Source organism: Paramisgurnus dabryanus, chromosome 13 (genome assembly GCF_030506205.2).
Source record: "Paramisgurnus dabryanus chromosome 13, PD_genome_1.1, whole genome shotgun sequence".
NCBI classification, from domain to species: domain Eukaryota; kingdom Metazoa; phylum Chordata; class Actinopteri; order Cypriniformes; family Cobitidae; genus Paramisgurnus; species Paramisgurnus dabryanus.
In genome coordinates, this window is record NC_133349.1 from 27448608 (window position 1) to 27464774 (window position 16167).

Sequence of the window (16167 nt, forward strand, 5' to 3'; positions counted from 1 at the left end):
GTTTCTCTAATATTGAGTCAGCAGAAAGTCAACACATCTGCAGTCTCTCTCTCTCTCTGTCTCTCTGAGCAAGTGCAACACTTGTCCTCTATCCCTCTGTGTCTGTGCATCATTTCTTTTATTTTTCATCATGAACTCCGCTTTTGACAATATAGATGCTGCTGGTTTTCAACAGATCTGGCAACACTTTGATGCTGACGGTAAGCACATAAAATCCTTTTTCATTCTGCTTATAGTTTAAATTCATATATTTTGTGTTTATATGTAAGTATTGCCTTTACAATGCATTCAGTATATACCTGTTTATGATTTTGAAATGGTTTTGCTGCAGATAATGGCTACATTGAAGGGAAAGAGTTGGATGACTTTTTCCGACACATGCTGAAAAGATTAGGGCCAGAGGTATGTAAATAAATATACATTACTATGAGGGGAACTTTTGTGTGTTGTGTCTACTGTAAACATATGAATGTATGATTTAAGCATGTGCACATAGATCATGTGGGCTTTGGTTAATGCATTAATAATTTTTTTTTATCAACAAATCACTCTGAAGCTTAAACTATAGTAAACAGATTAATAGTTCACATACATTCAAACGTTAAATAAGACATAATATGAATGTATCGTACTGTTTCTGAATATACATTACAGTAATCTGATAGGAATCAAGTAATATTTGTTAATATTAATAATAAAATGTATATTTTAAGTGTTACCAGAATATTTTTTGGTACTTTTATAGAAATTTAAGCCTCGTCACTTCACATGGGGTGGTTTCCAGGACATGGATTAAACTAGTCCTAAACTAAAATAAATAAGAACTGTCCAAACTGAAAACAACTTGCACTGACATATCCTTAAATACATCAGTGCCCTTTGTTTTGCCTCAAAATGCAGACAAGTAATGTTTTTAGTAAGGCATGTTTGTTAAAACTAGTCATACAGTAAGGCCTATACAGTAGTCCTGACCACCCCAATATGTGCAACTGATAACACTTGTATTATAGATTAAATTGTGCTGACCCTTACATCAGGTCAGCCATTTTTGTTATATCAGTGAAGTCACTGTTTACTGAGATCTGTTTCCTCTCTTTACCCAGGAACCACTTTTACATGACACACACACTTAGACCATTTGACATTGTTTGCTTATTCACCAGCATGGGTATACTGCAAATGGTTTAGATGGGATTATAATCCTATAAAATACACAATTACAGAGCTCTGGAGAACAAGACAGCGGTTTCACTCATAAACAACCTAATGTATGTGCCCAACCCCGTGGCTTACATCCTCAGTAACACATGTTTGATTTTATCTAAACCTGCATGATGATCAAACATTGATCTTTGCTTAGTCTTGTAGAAATGTGTTTGCAGCCCCAAGCAAGATAAGCAGGGTCAATTCGGAAATACTTTAGTTTTAAAACAAATATATTTACAGATATTGAAATAAAGGGTGACTGCAGTCAATGCCTTTGCTTCTACAGACAGCTGAAAAGGTGTGATCTCTGTTCACAGTACAAAGAGGTGAAGTGTTTGTAAAATGAAAAACAAGAGTCAATTTGCATTAACAAAATTAACAAAAAACTATTAATTGACAATAAAGCAACATTTGCATTAGCCTACTGTAATATGCAAAAAAATCTCATTCTCATTACATTACATTTGTATACATGATGGATTTGTATACAGGATTTGAATGCTTGTAGGCTGTACACTATTAAAAAAAGCTGTCTCAAGCTGTCACTCGTGCAGTACCCTTTATAAAGGTCCTAATATGTACCATTTAAATAAAGTTATGTATACATTTGTTACCAATATGTACCTTTGAGGAACCATTGAGGTACTAACATGAACTCTTTAGGTGCAAAAATGTACTTTTTAAAAGGGTAACGCCCCCTTTCTTCTCCCATGTTTTTTAACACAAATTTGTTTTTACATATAAAGTCACACTGTGGAGAAAATCAGGTTTTTATATTGTTGTTTATGTCTATGTGGTGTTTTTAACCTGCTTTAAGCTGTTTTTTTAGTGCAAAGTCATCATTTAATACCATTGCTGAGCAGTGGCGGCCGGTGACTTCTTTTTTTGAGGGCGCACGATGCGAAAGCTTGTCACAATATGTGTTTGGCGCATCATGTGAACCTATGTGCTTCACACGTGATGTTAAAATACGAGCCTGCTGCAGACACTTTGAAGGGGTTTATGATAAAAGAGACGCTCGCGTTTGCAAGATACTCGCTTAATCTCATGTGTAATCAGAGTTTGGTGGCAAGTTAGAGCCTTGCGGGTATTTCATGAACCTGTTAACATCAGCGCTTAAAGATTAGTGCTGCAAACACACAGTTCACGTACAGTATGCATTGTGTAAAAAACGAACTTAGCACTTACGTGTCTGAAAATGACAAATGTAGCATCTATGTACATATATATCTATGGTCCGAGATGGTGCTAAAGAGTGGAGGCGGGGAATAATTCACATATTCATAGATCTGCATATACTAAATGAGGCAAGGGTGTACATACAAGCTGTTTTAAAGCATGAAAAATTTACTATGACCAGTAAAACTTTTAAATATGCTATTATGATGCTCAAAGATGGGTTTTAACTGATAAAATGATTGCCTACAGAGAGACTTTAAAAGGAAAGGTATTTTTATTTTTTATTATTATTATTTTTATTTTTTACAGTGGTGTATGCATATGACCGATATGTTTTGATCACCAACTTGTGCAACTTCTCAGAAAGTCATATAAAGTCTGATTTCCAGGAAACTGTGGTAACCATGGTTAGACACGGATACAAATTCATGTTTAGTGTGCTGTACATAACTACAGTAGTAATAAAACCCTGAGCGGTAATGCAGACCCCAGTAGCGGTGTTTATTATCCACAAAGCGTGCACAGCATTGTTACTTTCTGTGTAAATGTAGTGGATGATGAGTGTTGTGATGTAAGAAGGTTAACATGAATAAAGATGCTGCCAGATGTTCATTGTATGCGAACATCACGAGGGCCACTCTGTTGATGCGCAGGTGTACGCATTCAATGGCTTTGCTGAGTGATGATCTGGAGCTTAATGAAAGGTAAATGATGGAAGGGTGGTCATGGTAACCGGCTCGCTTTCTTTGCTCTCTTCAGGATAAGATAACAGAGGAAAATGTGCAGCAGGTCAAGAAGAGGTTCATGTCTGCTTATGACGTCACAGCTGATGGACGCTTGCAGATCCAGGAGGTACACATGCTTTTTTGTGATATATCATGTTTAGTGATTTTTCAATTTTTTTCCGATTTAAATGTTAATAAAATGCAATAAGGAAACAACCTTAAAACTAGGGTTGCAACAAACGATTATTTTCACGATCGATTAATCAGGTGATTATTTTTTGATTAATCGACTAATCGTATAATTTTTTTTTTTTTGCGCAATTAGATTTTTCACTTATGAAATAAGGCACTAAATACATAATACATGTGTAGAAGTGTACTTTTAAAAGTGCAAAACCGTTATGGATGGGGCAACGCTGCCTTGCTTTTAAACAACGAAAAAAAACATACCTGACTTCAATTACAGTATAAGTGCACAGCTCTCGCTGTATGAAGCACGCGTGTCCGCACTGTCCGACGCATGTGACATCACAGACCAACTAATCAAAATCAAATTTGTTGACAACTCATGTCAATATTGATTTTTATCGATTTTATTGATTAGTTGTTGGTGCCCTACTTTAAACTTTTATCCAGGATTCTTTGAGGAATACTTAATGTACGAATCAAAATATGATGGTGATATCATAGTAATTTTGTGGCACTAAGATTTTTAATTTGAGTTAGTCGTTCTTCTGTGTACTGTATGTGAAAAGGAAGTGGCTTTGTGGTATCCGGCTGCCAGTTCTGCTGCATCAGATACATCAAACACTTTAAAGACGTTAAGGGAAGTGTTATTATGCTAATGGTTCATTGATGGTCCTCTTATTTCTACAAAAGGTTTGTTTCAAAAATTGTGTTCGCAGGGGACTTATATGGTTCTTTATGGAACCAATCTTTAGTGGCATCGTAAAGCTCCTTTATTTTTAAAAGCGCATGTCCTGCCCCAACTTCCTGTACTTCTGTGAGATCTAAGACCACAATCTTAAGAGTGTTTAGTCTCAAAACATGAGTCTTAGCGATCTAATGGGGACAGTGTCTCTTCAAGCACCTGCATTTTTATTTATGCTTATTTATTTACAGTGAACACCAGACCGCTTAAAAAACCATCAAATAGGAGACACTGTAACCTTTGACTACTGTAACTCTTTCCTATTTTTGTCAACCCTTCACTAAGGTTTAGAGATTACAGTAGCTGCACTTAAAATGTGGAATATTGAACATTACATGATGACTCAACATCAGCTTTCAAGACTTTTATTTCGTTTTATATTCGTCATTTCCAAATCACATTTAAAGGGTATCTAACCTTGAATCAACACTGATCAAGCTTCTAACTTGTTTTGCCTTTGGGCTATTCACGTATCAGTGCTTTAACCTCATGACCTGATCGCTTTCTGTGACAGGAGAACTCCATTCATGTATATCTGAAAGCTCTTTGCTAACATGTTAAATGAGACAGAAGAATAACATGACCATTAAGAGCCTCTTTGTCAAAGACCTTTTATCAGACCGCTTTGCTAATAGCAGTGCAAATGGAGTTGTCCTTTTTTAAAGTGTTTGACTTTAAAGATGTCAGATTACAGTCGGGTTGTAATTTATTGACATATTCATCTTCTGTGGTTGCAGTAATTGTTTATTGGTTTAGCTCTGTTGGTGATGTATTTTCTAATGTTTTGTCATAATGGTCAATAAGAGGTGGAATACTTTGCTAGATTACAATCATAACCGTATTAAACATGAAAGTGATTATTGTTACTTATTTTATGCTAGATTTCACCAATTTTTAAGTTTTATGTATTTCACTTACCAAATCATTTGCTCATTTTGTATCCCTCACGGTTTGCTGAAAAATGCTTTGGTAAAAAAACAGTTGTGATTCAAGCCACTGTTTGCTTACTGGTCCATGTCAGAAACTCTGTGATATTCTGCTCTCTCTCTCTCTCTCTCTCTCTCTCTCTCTCTCTCTCTCTCTCTCTCTCTCTCTCTCTCTCTCTCTCTCTCTCTCTCTCTCTCTCTCTCTCTCTCTCTCTCTCTCTCTCTCTCTCTCTCTCTCTCTCTCTCTCTCGTCCTAAAGCACTTCTAAATAGTTGATACTCCAGACAAATATCAAATTTACCCCATGATTCACTCACCCTCAAGCAATCTGAGATAGATGTCCATCATCTTTCAGACAAAAACATTTGGAGTTACTTTAATGTCCTTGCTTTTCCAAGCTTAGAAATAAGAGGCAACCTTCCGGTCTCTATCGTGAAGCCAATATGAAAGAGGCTTAAACTGCAATTCATCGACTGGCCGCTAGAGGTTGACCCCCATGTTAAAATGCCCAACTTTACAGCAGAAATAAATGTGTAAAGTGCTGCACAATTAAGGGCGTGTCTACTTGACTGACAAGTGAACTGCCACTGTTGTCACTACTGTCGAGCTAGGGGGCGTGGTTTCAGCGACCAGCCACTTCAGCTTTACTCACATCCCGCCTCTTAACCATTTTTGGTTATCCGTGAGTGATGCACGGTGACGCGATGCCAAGATGGTAATGACAAATCCCGCCATCAAAAAAGCTCTTCACAGACCTATGGGTGAAGTCACAGATACTACACTCTAAGCAACCTGATTTCACGAATTTCCGTGGCATAGTCACATAATTTTTTGCTCATTTTCCGTGGCATTCTCACGGATTGGTTACTCAACTGTTTTGTCCTATTTTCTTATCATTTGTCGCTTCGGTTTAGGGTTAGATTTACATAAAATGACATCCCTACCCAAACCCAACTCTAACCCCAACACCAGGCAGCAATTGATTAAAGTTTAGAAAATATAAAAGAATACATCAGAAAAAAAAGTATAAACCAATACTTAAAGTGACATACTAACGCAAACACCAAATCTAACCCTAAACCGAAGCGACAATGGTTTGAAAATAGGAAAAAGCAGTTGAGTAACCAATCCGTGAGAATGCCAAGGAAAAGAAAGTCCGTGGCAGGGCCACGGAAATATGCGGAGATCCGTGAGAATGCCACGGAAAAATTAGCAAAAATTCCGTGACTATACCACAGAACTTTGTGAGATCATGTTGAAGAAAGGATGTGTATATTTTTAACACACTGTATTGTGTTATCCTATTTAACACACAATGTGTTATTTTAACATATTATATGTCGTTCCGTATTGATTTTGTGTTCAAATAAATAAAAGGGACAACGCAAGTTGTGTTTTCCAAAAATAACACAGAGATACCTTAACTAGACACAAGATGTGTTATTTTAACACATTCGTTTTAAGAGTACATAAATATTTTTTACAATCTACTTGTAGAAAACAGGTATCAGGAAACATTCATCCTTCACAGAAGTAATCCACATGGCTCCAAGGGGTTAATAAAGGTCTTCTGCGGGTAATCAGTGCGATTTTTTTAAAGAAAAATATCTATATTTTAAACTGTATAAACTATAATAACTAGCTTCCGGTAACAACCCATCTTGGACTCGCGCGTCACTGCGCAACATACCCATGGCAACAGATGCTCACTACGCTAAAACTCTGAGTCCAAGATGGTGCATTTGCTTTGATTACCTCCAGAAGACCTTTATTAACCCCTTGGAGTCGTGTGGATTACCTCTGAGAAGTATGGATGCAGTTCCTTGGGATTTAAAGTCAGAGGTTGTTCCCTGATCCATGTTTTCTACCATTATAAAGCTTGGAAGAGCGTCTAAAGCTTAGAAAGATGATGGACATATGTATCTCGGATTGCTTGAGGGAAGTAGATCATGGGGTAATTTTGATATTTGACTGGTGTATCCCTTTAACAATGGAATGGGAAATGGAAATTCGGAAAGTCAATAAGGAACAAAAATGCAAAAAATAAAGCTCAGAAATTCTTTAAAATACAATGACTTGTTGTGTTGTGCAAAAGAATGCAAATTCAATATTAGTTTGAAATGGCAAGATGGTGAATAAACACAATGGACACTTTTATACAGTCAACCTTATGCATCAGACAGCTCATTGTTATGAATCATAAATCAATTTGATTTCATTTTTGTTTATTTTGATAGTTATTTGCGCTTCCTACAGCGCTGTGCTGGTAACTCCTGCTGAGTTATAACCTACTGGCGTTTCCCCCTTGTTAAAACTCATTTCTCTAATGGACGGAAAACACAATTATATAATGAGGAGACTGCAGTCGGGTTGCATGCAGCACTTAAAGTTGGTTTTTGCCTGTGGGATATATATCAGTGTTGTGACTGTTTGGTTAAGATGCACTGCAGTCATACATTAACCTTGACAAGAAGAAAATGAGATGGCAATTCCTTATATTAAAAAAGGCTCATGCAGCAGGAGAAGCAGGAAAACTTAAGGGCCTGATTAAAACAGAATGGCTTTGTGAAAAAAAAATGGTTTAAAAAAACCCTCACGCTTACAGCAGGGGACAAACTATAAATATGGACCACGATTTTATAATGACCTGGATTTGGTTATTTAAATTTTTACTTGTAAACAACCACCCACACACAACCACCTTAAAGCACAAGCTAACATCAATTGGAATACATTAGTAACCACATAGCAACTTCCTAAAAAAAAACAGTTCTTTCTCACATTTTTAATATCTGTGAAACCCTTTTCCTGTACAAAGAACCATCTGTGCAACAACACATTTCTGTAGGTGTTGAAGGTAATTTAAGGACAGGAATGTTTTAGGAAGCTTTATTTTAAAGAATGTGGCAGACTTGCATTTTCTGGAGAAATGTAAAAATCTGTTGTGTTTATAAGAAGAAACTATAGGCCATAATTCCATACAATACAGACATTAGAATTGGTTTACATTACATTATTCTGCTGTCGTTGTATCTTCAGTTTGTATTATTAGATTCTTATTCTAGACATAAAAGCAGATAAAAAGCCGTAAAAACCTTTCTATGTTAATATGCGGCATAAGGGTCAGCAAAAACATTATGATATAATGCATTAGGGAAGCAATTTACTTTAATGAGGTAAAACTGCTGAATAACAAAATATTGTGTGTGTGTGTGTGTGTGTGTGTGTGTGTGTGTGTGTGTGTGTGTATGTTTCCTAGCTGGCCAATATGATCCTGCCAGAGGATGAGAACTTCTTACTTATCTTCCGCAGAGAGGCACCTCTAGACAACAGTGTGGATTTTATGAAGGTATGTTGTTTAATACATGTTATAAGGAAAATTCACTTACTAAAAAAATCACATTTTGTGTTACACAGAATCATATATGTTTGGAACAAGGTTAGGGTCAGGAAGTACACTTTAAAAATGCTGGGTTATTTTTAGCGATTTGAATGACACCCCCCAGCAATGAGTCACAATAGTGAATTATTGAGGTCATAAATGCGGGGATAAGCTTCTAGGCATCTGAAGCAGATCGCATGTGCCACATTTTTTAATAATTTTAAAATGTGAAAATTCTGTTGGACAAACATTGTAAATGTGGCTACTGAATGATAGAGGTGTTGTATTCTGCCATGTTTAGTTTGGAGCTATATGGTTTAATACTCAGTACCTATGTCTTATTGGAAATTGTTTGCCATCCACTTTCTGATATTGTTAACAAAGTCTGTTAGCCTAAAAAAACAGTGGATTTCACCTGGTTCTGAAAAAATGTAAAGCTGGATGTTTTCTAATAATGTTTCCTAGATGAAGCATGTATAACGAGAGGAGGATAGGGCCTAAAACTGATCCCTGTGGCATGCCATATTTAACATGAGAGGAACATGACTTTTCCCTTCACAAATAGGTATTGAGTTCTGATTGCGTAGCTGGTTTCGTTGTATTTGACAGCAGCTTAGCTTAGCTGGCAACTGACGTATTCTTGTGGGCGGAGGTTAGTCAAAAACTCTATATAGAGTTATCTTATATTGACATCATATATCTAGGAAGTAGAGCACTGTAGTTCAAACCGGCCGTTCTCTGGAGTCCTTGAAAAGTGAATTCTGTTAAAGAAAATATATCGCTTGGCATTGAATTTTGAGCTTTATAATTTTGCAGGCATTATGCATATGCTCTTACAGCAACCTTACACACCAACTTAAGTTTGAAAAATGGGTTCACGAAAAACAGCCGCTTTAACATGAGTGGAACATAACTTTTCCTAATAATGTTTCCTATATAAGTCATCTACAACGAGCAGAAAATATGGCCTAGAACTGATCTCTGTGGCATGCTATATTTAACCAGAGAGTAACATGATTTTTCCTAATGTTTCCTAGATGAAGCATGTATAACGAGAGGAGGATAGGGCCTAGAACTGGTCCCTGTGGAATGCCATATTTAACCTGAGAATAATATGACTTTAAACAAAGTGATAGTGGTCAGGTAAATAAGCAAAGTGTAAAAAAGTGTAAAAAATGCACTAAGGTCTAGTAATATAGTATAAGGAGCGAGATTGCACGATGATCGATGTGCTATGGTGGGGCCTTAAATCTTTCAGTAGTTTTGTGGGGATGTATATTTAGGGGGAGAGGGAATAGAGCCTTTATATAATTAATAGCCTATAGGTCATGTCAAAGATTGAAATTAAAGTTTAAATCAAACTTTGCTGTTCCAAGTTTTTTTTATTAGATTATGATACTTTAGTCTGGAGTTCACTGACAGGGTCACATTTTTGCAGTCACAGATTGTCAGAAGTGTCTGATCCAATAAGTTTCTGTTTCAGAGTTTACCACTTTTATATATTTTCTGTTTTAAATGTTGCAACTTGCATTTCAGGGTATTTCCCATAATTAAATTACTATTACTGTGTATGCAGTATGTCTGCATTATCTGTCACCCTGAAATGAAACATATCTATTTAGTCTGCTTTTCTGTGCATACAACTGAAAAGAAATGCATTACCTTTTGGTTATTAAACTTTGTGAGCACAAATCTCAGAAAGTCAGGCTGGGGTTTAGCCGACCTATTGCTGTATGAATGTTTCAAGTGTTTTTTAATGTTTTTCATTATAGATCTGGAGGAAATATGATGCTGACAGCAGTGGTTACATATCAGCTGTGGAGCTGAAGGTAAAAACACACACAACAAACACAGTCATTATCAGTGTTTCGACTTGAAACAATCATTAATCCCATAAACTGGTTTCACGGACAGGATTTGTTTTAGTCCCAGACTAAAATGTTTGAGGAGGAAAACACCTTGCATTGACATATCTTAACATACATCAGTGCCATTGTTTTGTCTCAAAATGCATACATGTAATTTGCTTGTAAAAACTACTTACAAGTCCTAATATAACTAAGGCCTAGTCCTGGATTAATCTAAACCCTGTCCACGAAACCGCCCCTAAATGTTTGTTTGAGCTTGATCACACCTCTTTAAAGTTTTTTTTTTTTTAGTTGGACAAGATTGAGGCATCTGTCTGCTTTAAATTTCCTTCATTAATACTCAATACATTATCGATACATGTAAAACTTTATGTACATTCAATAATCAGATATTTGACAGTGTTTATACTTTTTTTAATGGTCATTAGTTTTTGTGAAGACATGCTTTTTATCTCACTCCAGGGTTTCTTGAAGGACCTTTTTAATCAGCACCAGAAGAGTATTTCCTCTAGCAAACTGGATGAATACACAGATGCTATGGTAACATTTCTCTTGTTATTTTCTATGTAGTCATTTATTAATCAGTTTTTAATTGAATTTCCCTTTAAATGAAGCACTTCTGTACAGTTATGTTCTTCATTAGGGATCAACTGAGCTTTCTTTTATGCCCAGTCCGGTTCATGGTCTAACAGTTTCTACTGTAAGACTGTATTGTATGAACACACTTGTTTGTATATCTAAAACAGGCAATTATGAGTAGTGTCAAAGCAGTCACTTTAAAGATTCTCAGCGTGGGAGTTTGTGTGGTTTATTGAATGACATTTATGCATATTGATTGCAGGCCTCCATTAACATTTTTACAGTTTGACATATTCAGCATGCCTTTAGTTTTTACTGCTGTAATGCAAAATAAAGTAACTAGATCAATACCTTTTCAGTGTCTCATAACTGTAAGTATGCACGAAAGATCAACAGTCCACATTATTATGAAGTGCTTGTACAACATCTCTTGTTGTGTCTCGACTTCAGTTACTCAAACACAAAAAGCTTAATAAAAATATCTGTGCTGTTTCAACAGTAGGCCTACATAATCCATTCTTTAGGTTTGTGATACAGTATATAAGTCATTTAGTAAGTGCCAGCTCATACTGTAACTCATTCATGCCAGAGAATGAATCAAGAGATTGGGAAAGGCTTGCTGAAGCTGGAAGCCTGCAATAATAGCGGGCAGCCAGGGTCTTTTCATTACCTAATGAGAGTGAAATTGTCGATTTTGTTTAAATAAATGTTGCTTCAAGCTGTGTAGGTAAAATTTTGACATTTTTATGGCTCACTCTAATGTCTTAAAGGATAATCTACTTTCCAGATTATTTACTCACCCCCATATCATCCGAGTTGTTTATGTCTCTCTTTGTTCAGTTGAGAAGAAATTAGTTTTTTGAGGAAAACATTCCAGGATTTTTCTTAAGTGGACCTCAACAATTTACAGTTTCAATGCAGCTTCAAAGGGCTTTAAACGATCCCAACCGAGGCATAAGGGTCTTATCTAGTGAAACAATCATCATTTTCACCAATAAATAAATAAATAAATGTACTTTTGATCACTTCAAAAAGTTCACTTGTTACATATGGGAAACATACACATACAGACCATTATAAACAAACACAAAGACATTTATTCATATCATTACACATACAACAACGTTGGAACGGTCCTCTTTCTCCACACTTGTAAACACTGGATCAGTAGTCACACTGGTGTATCACACGGCTAGTGCACGATGAGAATTGTGTTTAAAAATTAAAGGAGAACCGGGCCGAAAGTAACGCGGGACAAAAGTAACAAAGCAATTTTTTATCAGAGCCTTGACTACATTTGCAATCCAAACTTTGACAGCATTTTTGGCACACAATCCTTGACAGAACTGACAAATATTGCGTTATTTCGTCATCGTTACGCGCATGTAGGTCCACAAAAGTGTTTTCGACCGTGATAAGTTAATTAAATAAATAAAACTGTAATTTTTGTCTTATAACGCGTTGTGTTTCTGGTTTCACGTGTTACTGATCAATCTACAGGTTATTTTAGTGCTCTACACATCCTGAAGTTTGCCTTCTTTTGAAGAGTATTTCAAAATAAAAGTAAATCGGGAGTAAATGTCAGGAGTTCCTGTCGGGACGAAAGTAACACTTGTTACTTTTGTCCCGCTGCTAATACTGTTGCGTTGTTGAAAATGTATAGTATTCTAATTTAAATTTAATGTAATTCTCATAGTCAATTTTTTTATTCAACAATTTAAGTTTGTACTGTCAGTTTGCTTTTGAAACATTTGATGAAACTAATATTTTAAATAAATATGTAATTTTTTTTTCAAAGATAAATGACAAAATATGTTTGCAGTTACATATTAACAAAGTCATAGTCATGTTTATTTACAAAAAACAAGTGTAACACAAAAATCTATCTTGTGAACAGTGAACAGATCTATCTTGTTTTGTTGTGTTACTTTTGTCCCACCTGTGTGTTACTTTTGTCTCAGCTGACAGGGTCAAAAGTAACAATGCGCTCCCTATGTTCAAAGTGAAAGTGGTTTTACATTTGTTCAAAATTTCACCTGGTATTGAAAGACCACACTTGTGAGTTATAAACATTATCTTTGAAAAAAACCCTGCTTTCGCACCCTGTTTTTGCGAAAATGATGATCAAGACCTGACTGTAAAAAAAGATGGACGACGCCTGTTCGCTTTACATTGGTAAAAAGTGAAGCCACCAGTGTCCCGATACGGTGCTGACATCTTGGGTCTTTAGTCTGCGCAGTAGCGATTTCGGGACCAGTCCTGCACAGTGGTGAGCAGTAAGTAAAGCCGCAAAATCAAAACCCCGCCCTCGCTCTCGCAGAATGCGCATATCACAGCTGTCAATCATGACGTCACACCAACGTTTTTATATCATTAAAAAACACATTTATTTTAAAAACAAACACTTGAATTTACATCAGCGTGATGAAAACTACAGTAATTGACAGAAACCAGCTTCGGAAAAAAGATAATTGAAGTGTAATTAAATTGTTTAGTTGGCCTCAAGTCCCATTGAATAACATGGGGAGGCGGGGTTTATGACCTATACTGGGACCAGTCACTCACTGGGGGGCGATCGAGACGTTTTGGCTTCACTTTTAAGGGCTTGGGCGGCACGCTTGATCAAGACCCACTCACTTTTTCTCTAATTTAGCACATATGTCTGTTCACTTGTCAGATCACTGTCAGTCAAATCCATTCCATTAGAGTGTCACGTCCCCGGAACAAGTGGGAGGATACAAACGCAAAGTTTGAAATAAATAACATTTATTAAATAAACAGCAAACAAAACAAGGCACGATAAATAAGTAAACAGGCAGGACCAGGGACCAAGACATACACTGTGGTAAGGACACAAACTGAGGCAACGATCCAGCAACTGAACATACAGGTGACAGGGATATATACACAAAGACTAATTGATAACAGGTGTGATGATTGGTAATCAGTGAAAAGTCCAGATGACAACAATCAGAACAGAGACAACAGAAACACGGTTGAAACCGTGACATAGAGAAGAATTCCCTAATAAATTAAACTCAGTTTCGTGTTTTTTAAGCCTACAACCTTAACTTCCACAAATCCATTCCACTTTACTCATTCAGAGTCAAACTCCATTTCGTGTTTTTACTACTTTTGCCTGTTGCGCTCCAGGCCACGATAAGGTAATCAAAGTTTTTAGGCTATAAAAGCAATTTTTTTATTAAAAGACACCAGAATACAAGAAAATGGCATCTACTCCAGTAAAATCTTTGGACCCACACACATTTTTTGGCTTCCACTATCTTTTTTCAAAAGTGTACATCTCTAAAGTGCATGTAAAATAGCTTCATGCACAAAAATACTTATTTGGACTTATGTGGAATGATACAAACATGTTTGAGATGTTAATTGATTACTATTGAATATCAATATTTCATGCTTAACAAATTTGAACGCATTTCTAATTGTTTGTTTTCTGTGTCTGGCAGATGAACATTTTTGACAAAAACAAAGACGGCAGATTGGACCTGAATGACCTGGCAAGGTGAAGTGTATTTTGATCGAGAACACTCATGTTTACAAAAGACCTTGAGAATCAGTGTGTGTGCTAAAAGGCAGAGCGTGTTTCAAAGGTTTTTCATTGGCAATGACATTTCAAAAGGACCACAATGTTAAATCATGAGCCACAAAAACACTATGAAGCCTAATTGAAATGAAGCAACCGTAATTCGGCATTCTAAAGTACTAAATGGTCAAAATGGTCCCAGGCTTCAGGGCATTATCTACCCTTTAATAAAAATACTACAGATATGTATACAATTGCACATTTGAAGCGTTAATATGAACTATTTAGGTGCAAAGGTGTACTTTTTAAAAGTTTACGTGCAAGTTTACATTTCCTTCTGGCATTGTAAATGGTGCTTGAGTCTAATATTGTGTGTATCTCCTCTTCAGAATCTTGGCTCTGCAAGAAAACTTCCTGTTGCAGTTCAAAATGGATGTAAGTATTTGATGTCTGTTATTTTTCTTCTTTTGTTTCCCTGTTTGTGGTTTCTAATGCAATTAGCTTTAATCCAATGCACCATTTCCCCTCAGGCCAAGAGTCAAAAGGAGAGAAAGAGAGATTTTGAGAAGATCTTTTCCCACTATGATGTTGTAAGAGAACTGTTTTCACTTTCCTGCTATTCAGCGATTAACATAAACACTTGCATCTATCAGATTAAAGGTGAGTTATGAAGAATGTAAAGTTTAATAAAGATTCATCTTGTGTTTTAGAGTAAGACTGGAGCTCTTGAAGGACCAGAGGTAGATGGCTTTGTCAAAGATATGATGGAGCTTGTCAAGGTGAGTGCATAGATCAAGATTTATGATATACCTGTATCTGTACACTGAACAAATATTATTATACACTATTATAATAAAAGACCATCAATTTGATACTAAAATACTGAATTTACATAAATGTAGTGATTTGGTTTATTTATGCCAGTAAGCAGCTGGTGTTTATATTTCTCTCTCTGTGAATGTCCCTCAGCCAAGCATCAGTGGAGCAGATCTGGATAAATTACGTGAAATCCTGCTGCGTCATTGCGATGGTAATAAAGACGGAAAGATCCAGAAGAGCGAGCTGGCCCTTTGTCTGGGGCTGAAGCTGAATCCATAGTCTTTATAGTGCACACTTCTATACTTCTACTACAAATGACTACATTTTCAAAACTGTATGAAATAAATAAAACAAGGCTTGTTTCTCACTCTGCATTTTATGTTATTGTGAAATTAATTATTTAAGGTAATGTAATAATACTTAAAAATTGTCTATATTAGCATGTATAAGGAATTTGAACTTGTTATGTGTCTTAAAAAATAAAGCATCAAAACAGACTGGATTACTTGTCATAAATTTACCTCAAAGGATTGTCAATTTTCTTTAAAAAAAAAATCCAGAAAATGTACTCACCACCATGTCATCCAAAATGTTGATGTCTTTTATTGTTCAGTCGAGAAGAAATTATGTTTTTAAAGGGGACAGAGAATGAAAAAACATTTTTACCATATCTTTGTTGAATAATAGTAGTCTACCCGCATTCACGAACATACAAAAAGTGCTAGACATGCTAAACATCTCAGTCTCATAGAAATTCCTCTTTTAGAAATGTCAGCCAGAAAACGGCCCAATCTGAAAAACTGATGCTTATGACATCACAGGCATCTCACTGCCCCTCCACTTTAAAATAATTGGCTAATTTTGTTGAGTGGCAGCAAAGTCAGCCAATCAGTAATGAGATTGCAAGTTAAGCCAGTAGGGGGAGCCAAATAGGTGCAAAACCACTTGTTTAAAATCCCCCACCCTAATAGAGCTATCTGAGAGAGGTTTTTAGGAAGCTTCTAA

General features: G+C 36.1%; 1 protein-coding gene across 2 annotated transcripts; it reads left to right on the plus strand.

The window, feature by feature from the left end:
- The first annotated feature begins 1 nt into the window (after position 1).
- On the plus strand, positions 2-15659 carry scgn (secretagogin, EF-hand calcium binding protein). Of its 2 annotated transcripts, XM_065246289.2 has the most exons (11): positions 8-200; positions 332-402; positions 3145-3237; positions 8227-8316; positions 10122-10178; positions 10680-10757; positions 14267-14322; positions 14733-14778; positions 14874-14933; positions 15054-15122; positions 15313-15659. In XM_065246289.2, exons 1-11 carry the CDS (start codon positions 131-133, stop codon positions 15439-15441), a joined length of 819 nt encoding a protein of 272 aa, XP_065102361.1. In that variant the 5' UTR covers positions 8-130; the 3' UTR covers positions 15442-15659. The 2 variants fall into 2 exon arrangements, with proteins under 2 accessions (XP_065102363.1, XP_065102361.1); XM_065246291.2 differs by lacking the exon at positions 8227-8316 and having other exon boundaries at positions 2-200.
- The last annotated feature ends 508 nt before the right edge of the window (positions 15660-16167 follow it).

Bases quoted from the DNA above. Each gene is read 5' to 3' on its own strand.
- scgn (XM_065246289.2), top strand. From the start codon at position 131: ATGAACTCCGCTTTTGACAATATAGATGCTGCTGGTTTTCAACAGATC. The intron at 10,179-10,679 runs GTAAAAACACAC...ATCTCACTCCAG, and splicing joins TATCAGCTGTGGAGCTGAAG to GGTTTCTTGAAGGACCTTTT. The intron at 14,934-15,053 runs GTAAGAGAACTG...CTTGTGTTTTAG, and splicing joins TCTTTTCCCACTATGATGTT to AGTAAGACTGGAGCTCTTGA.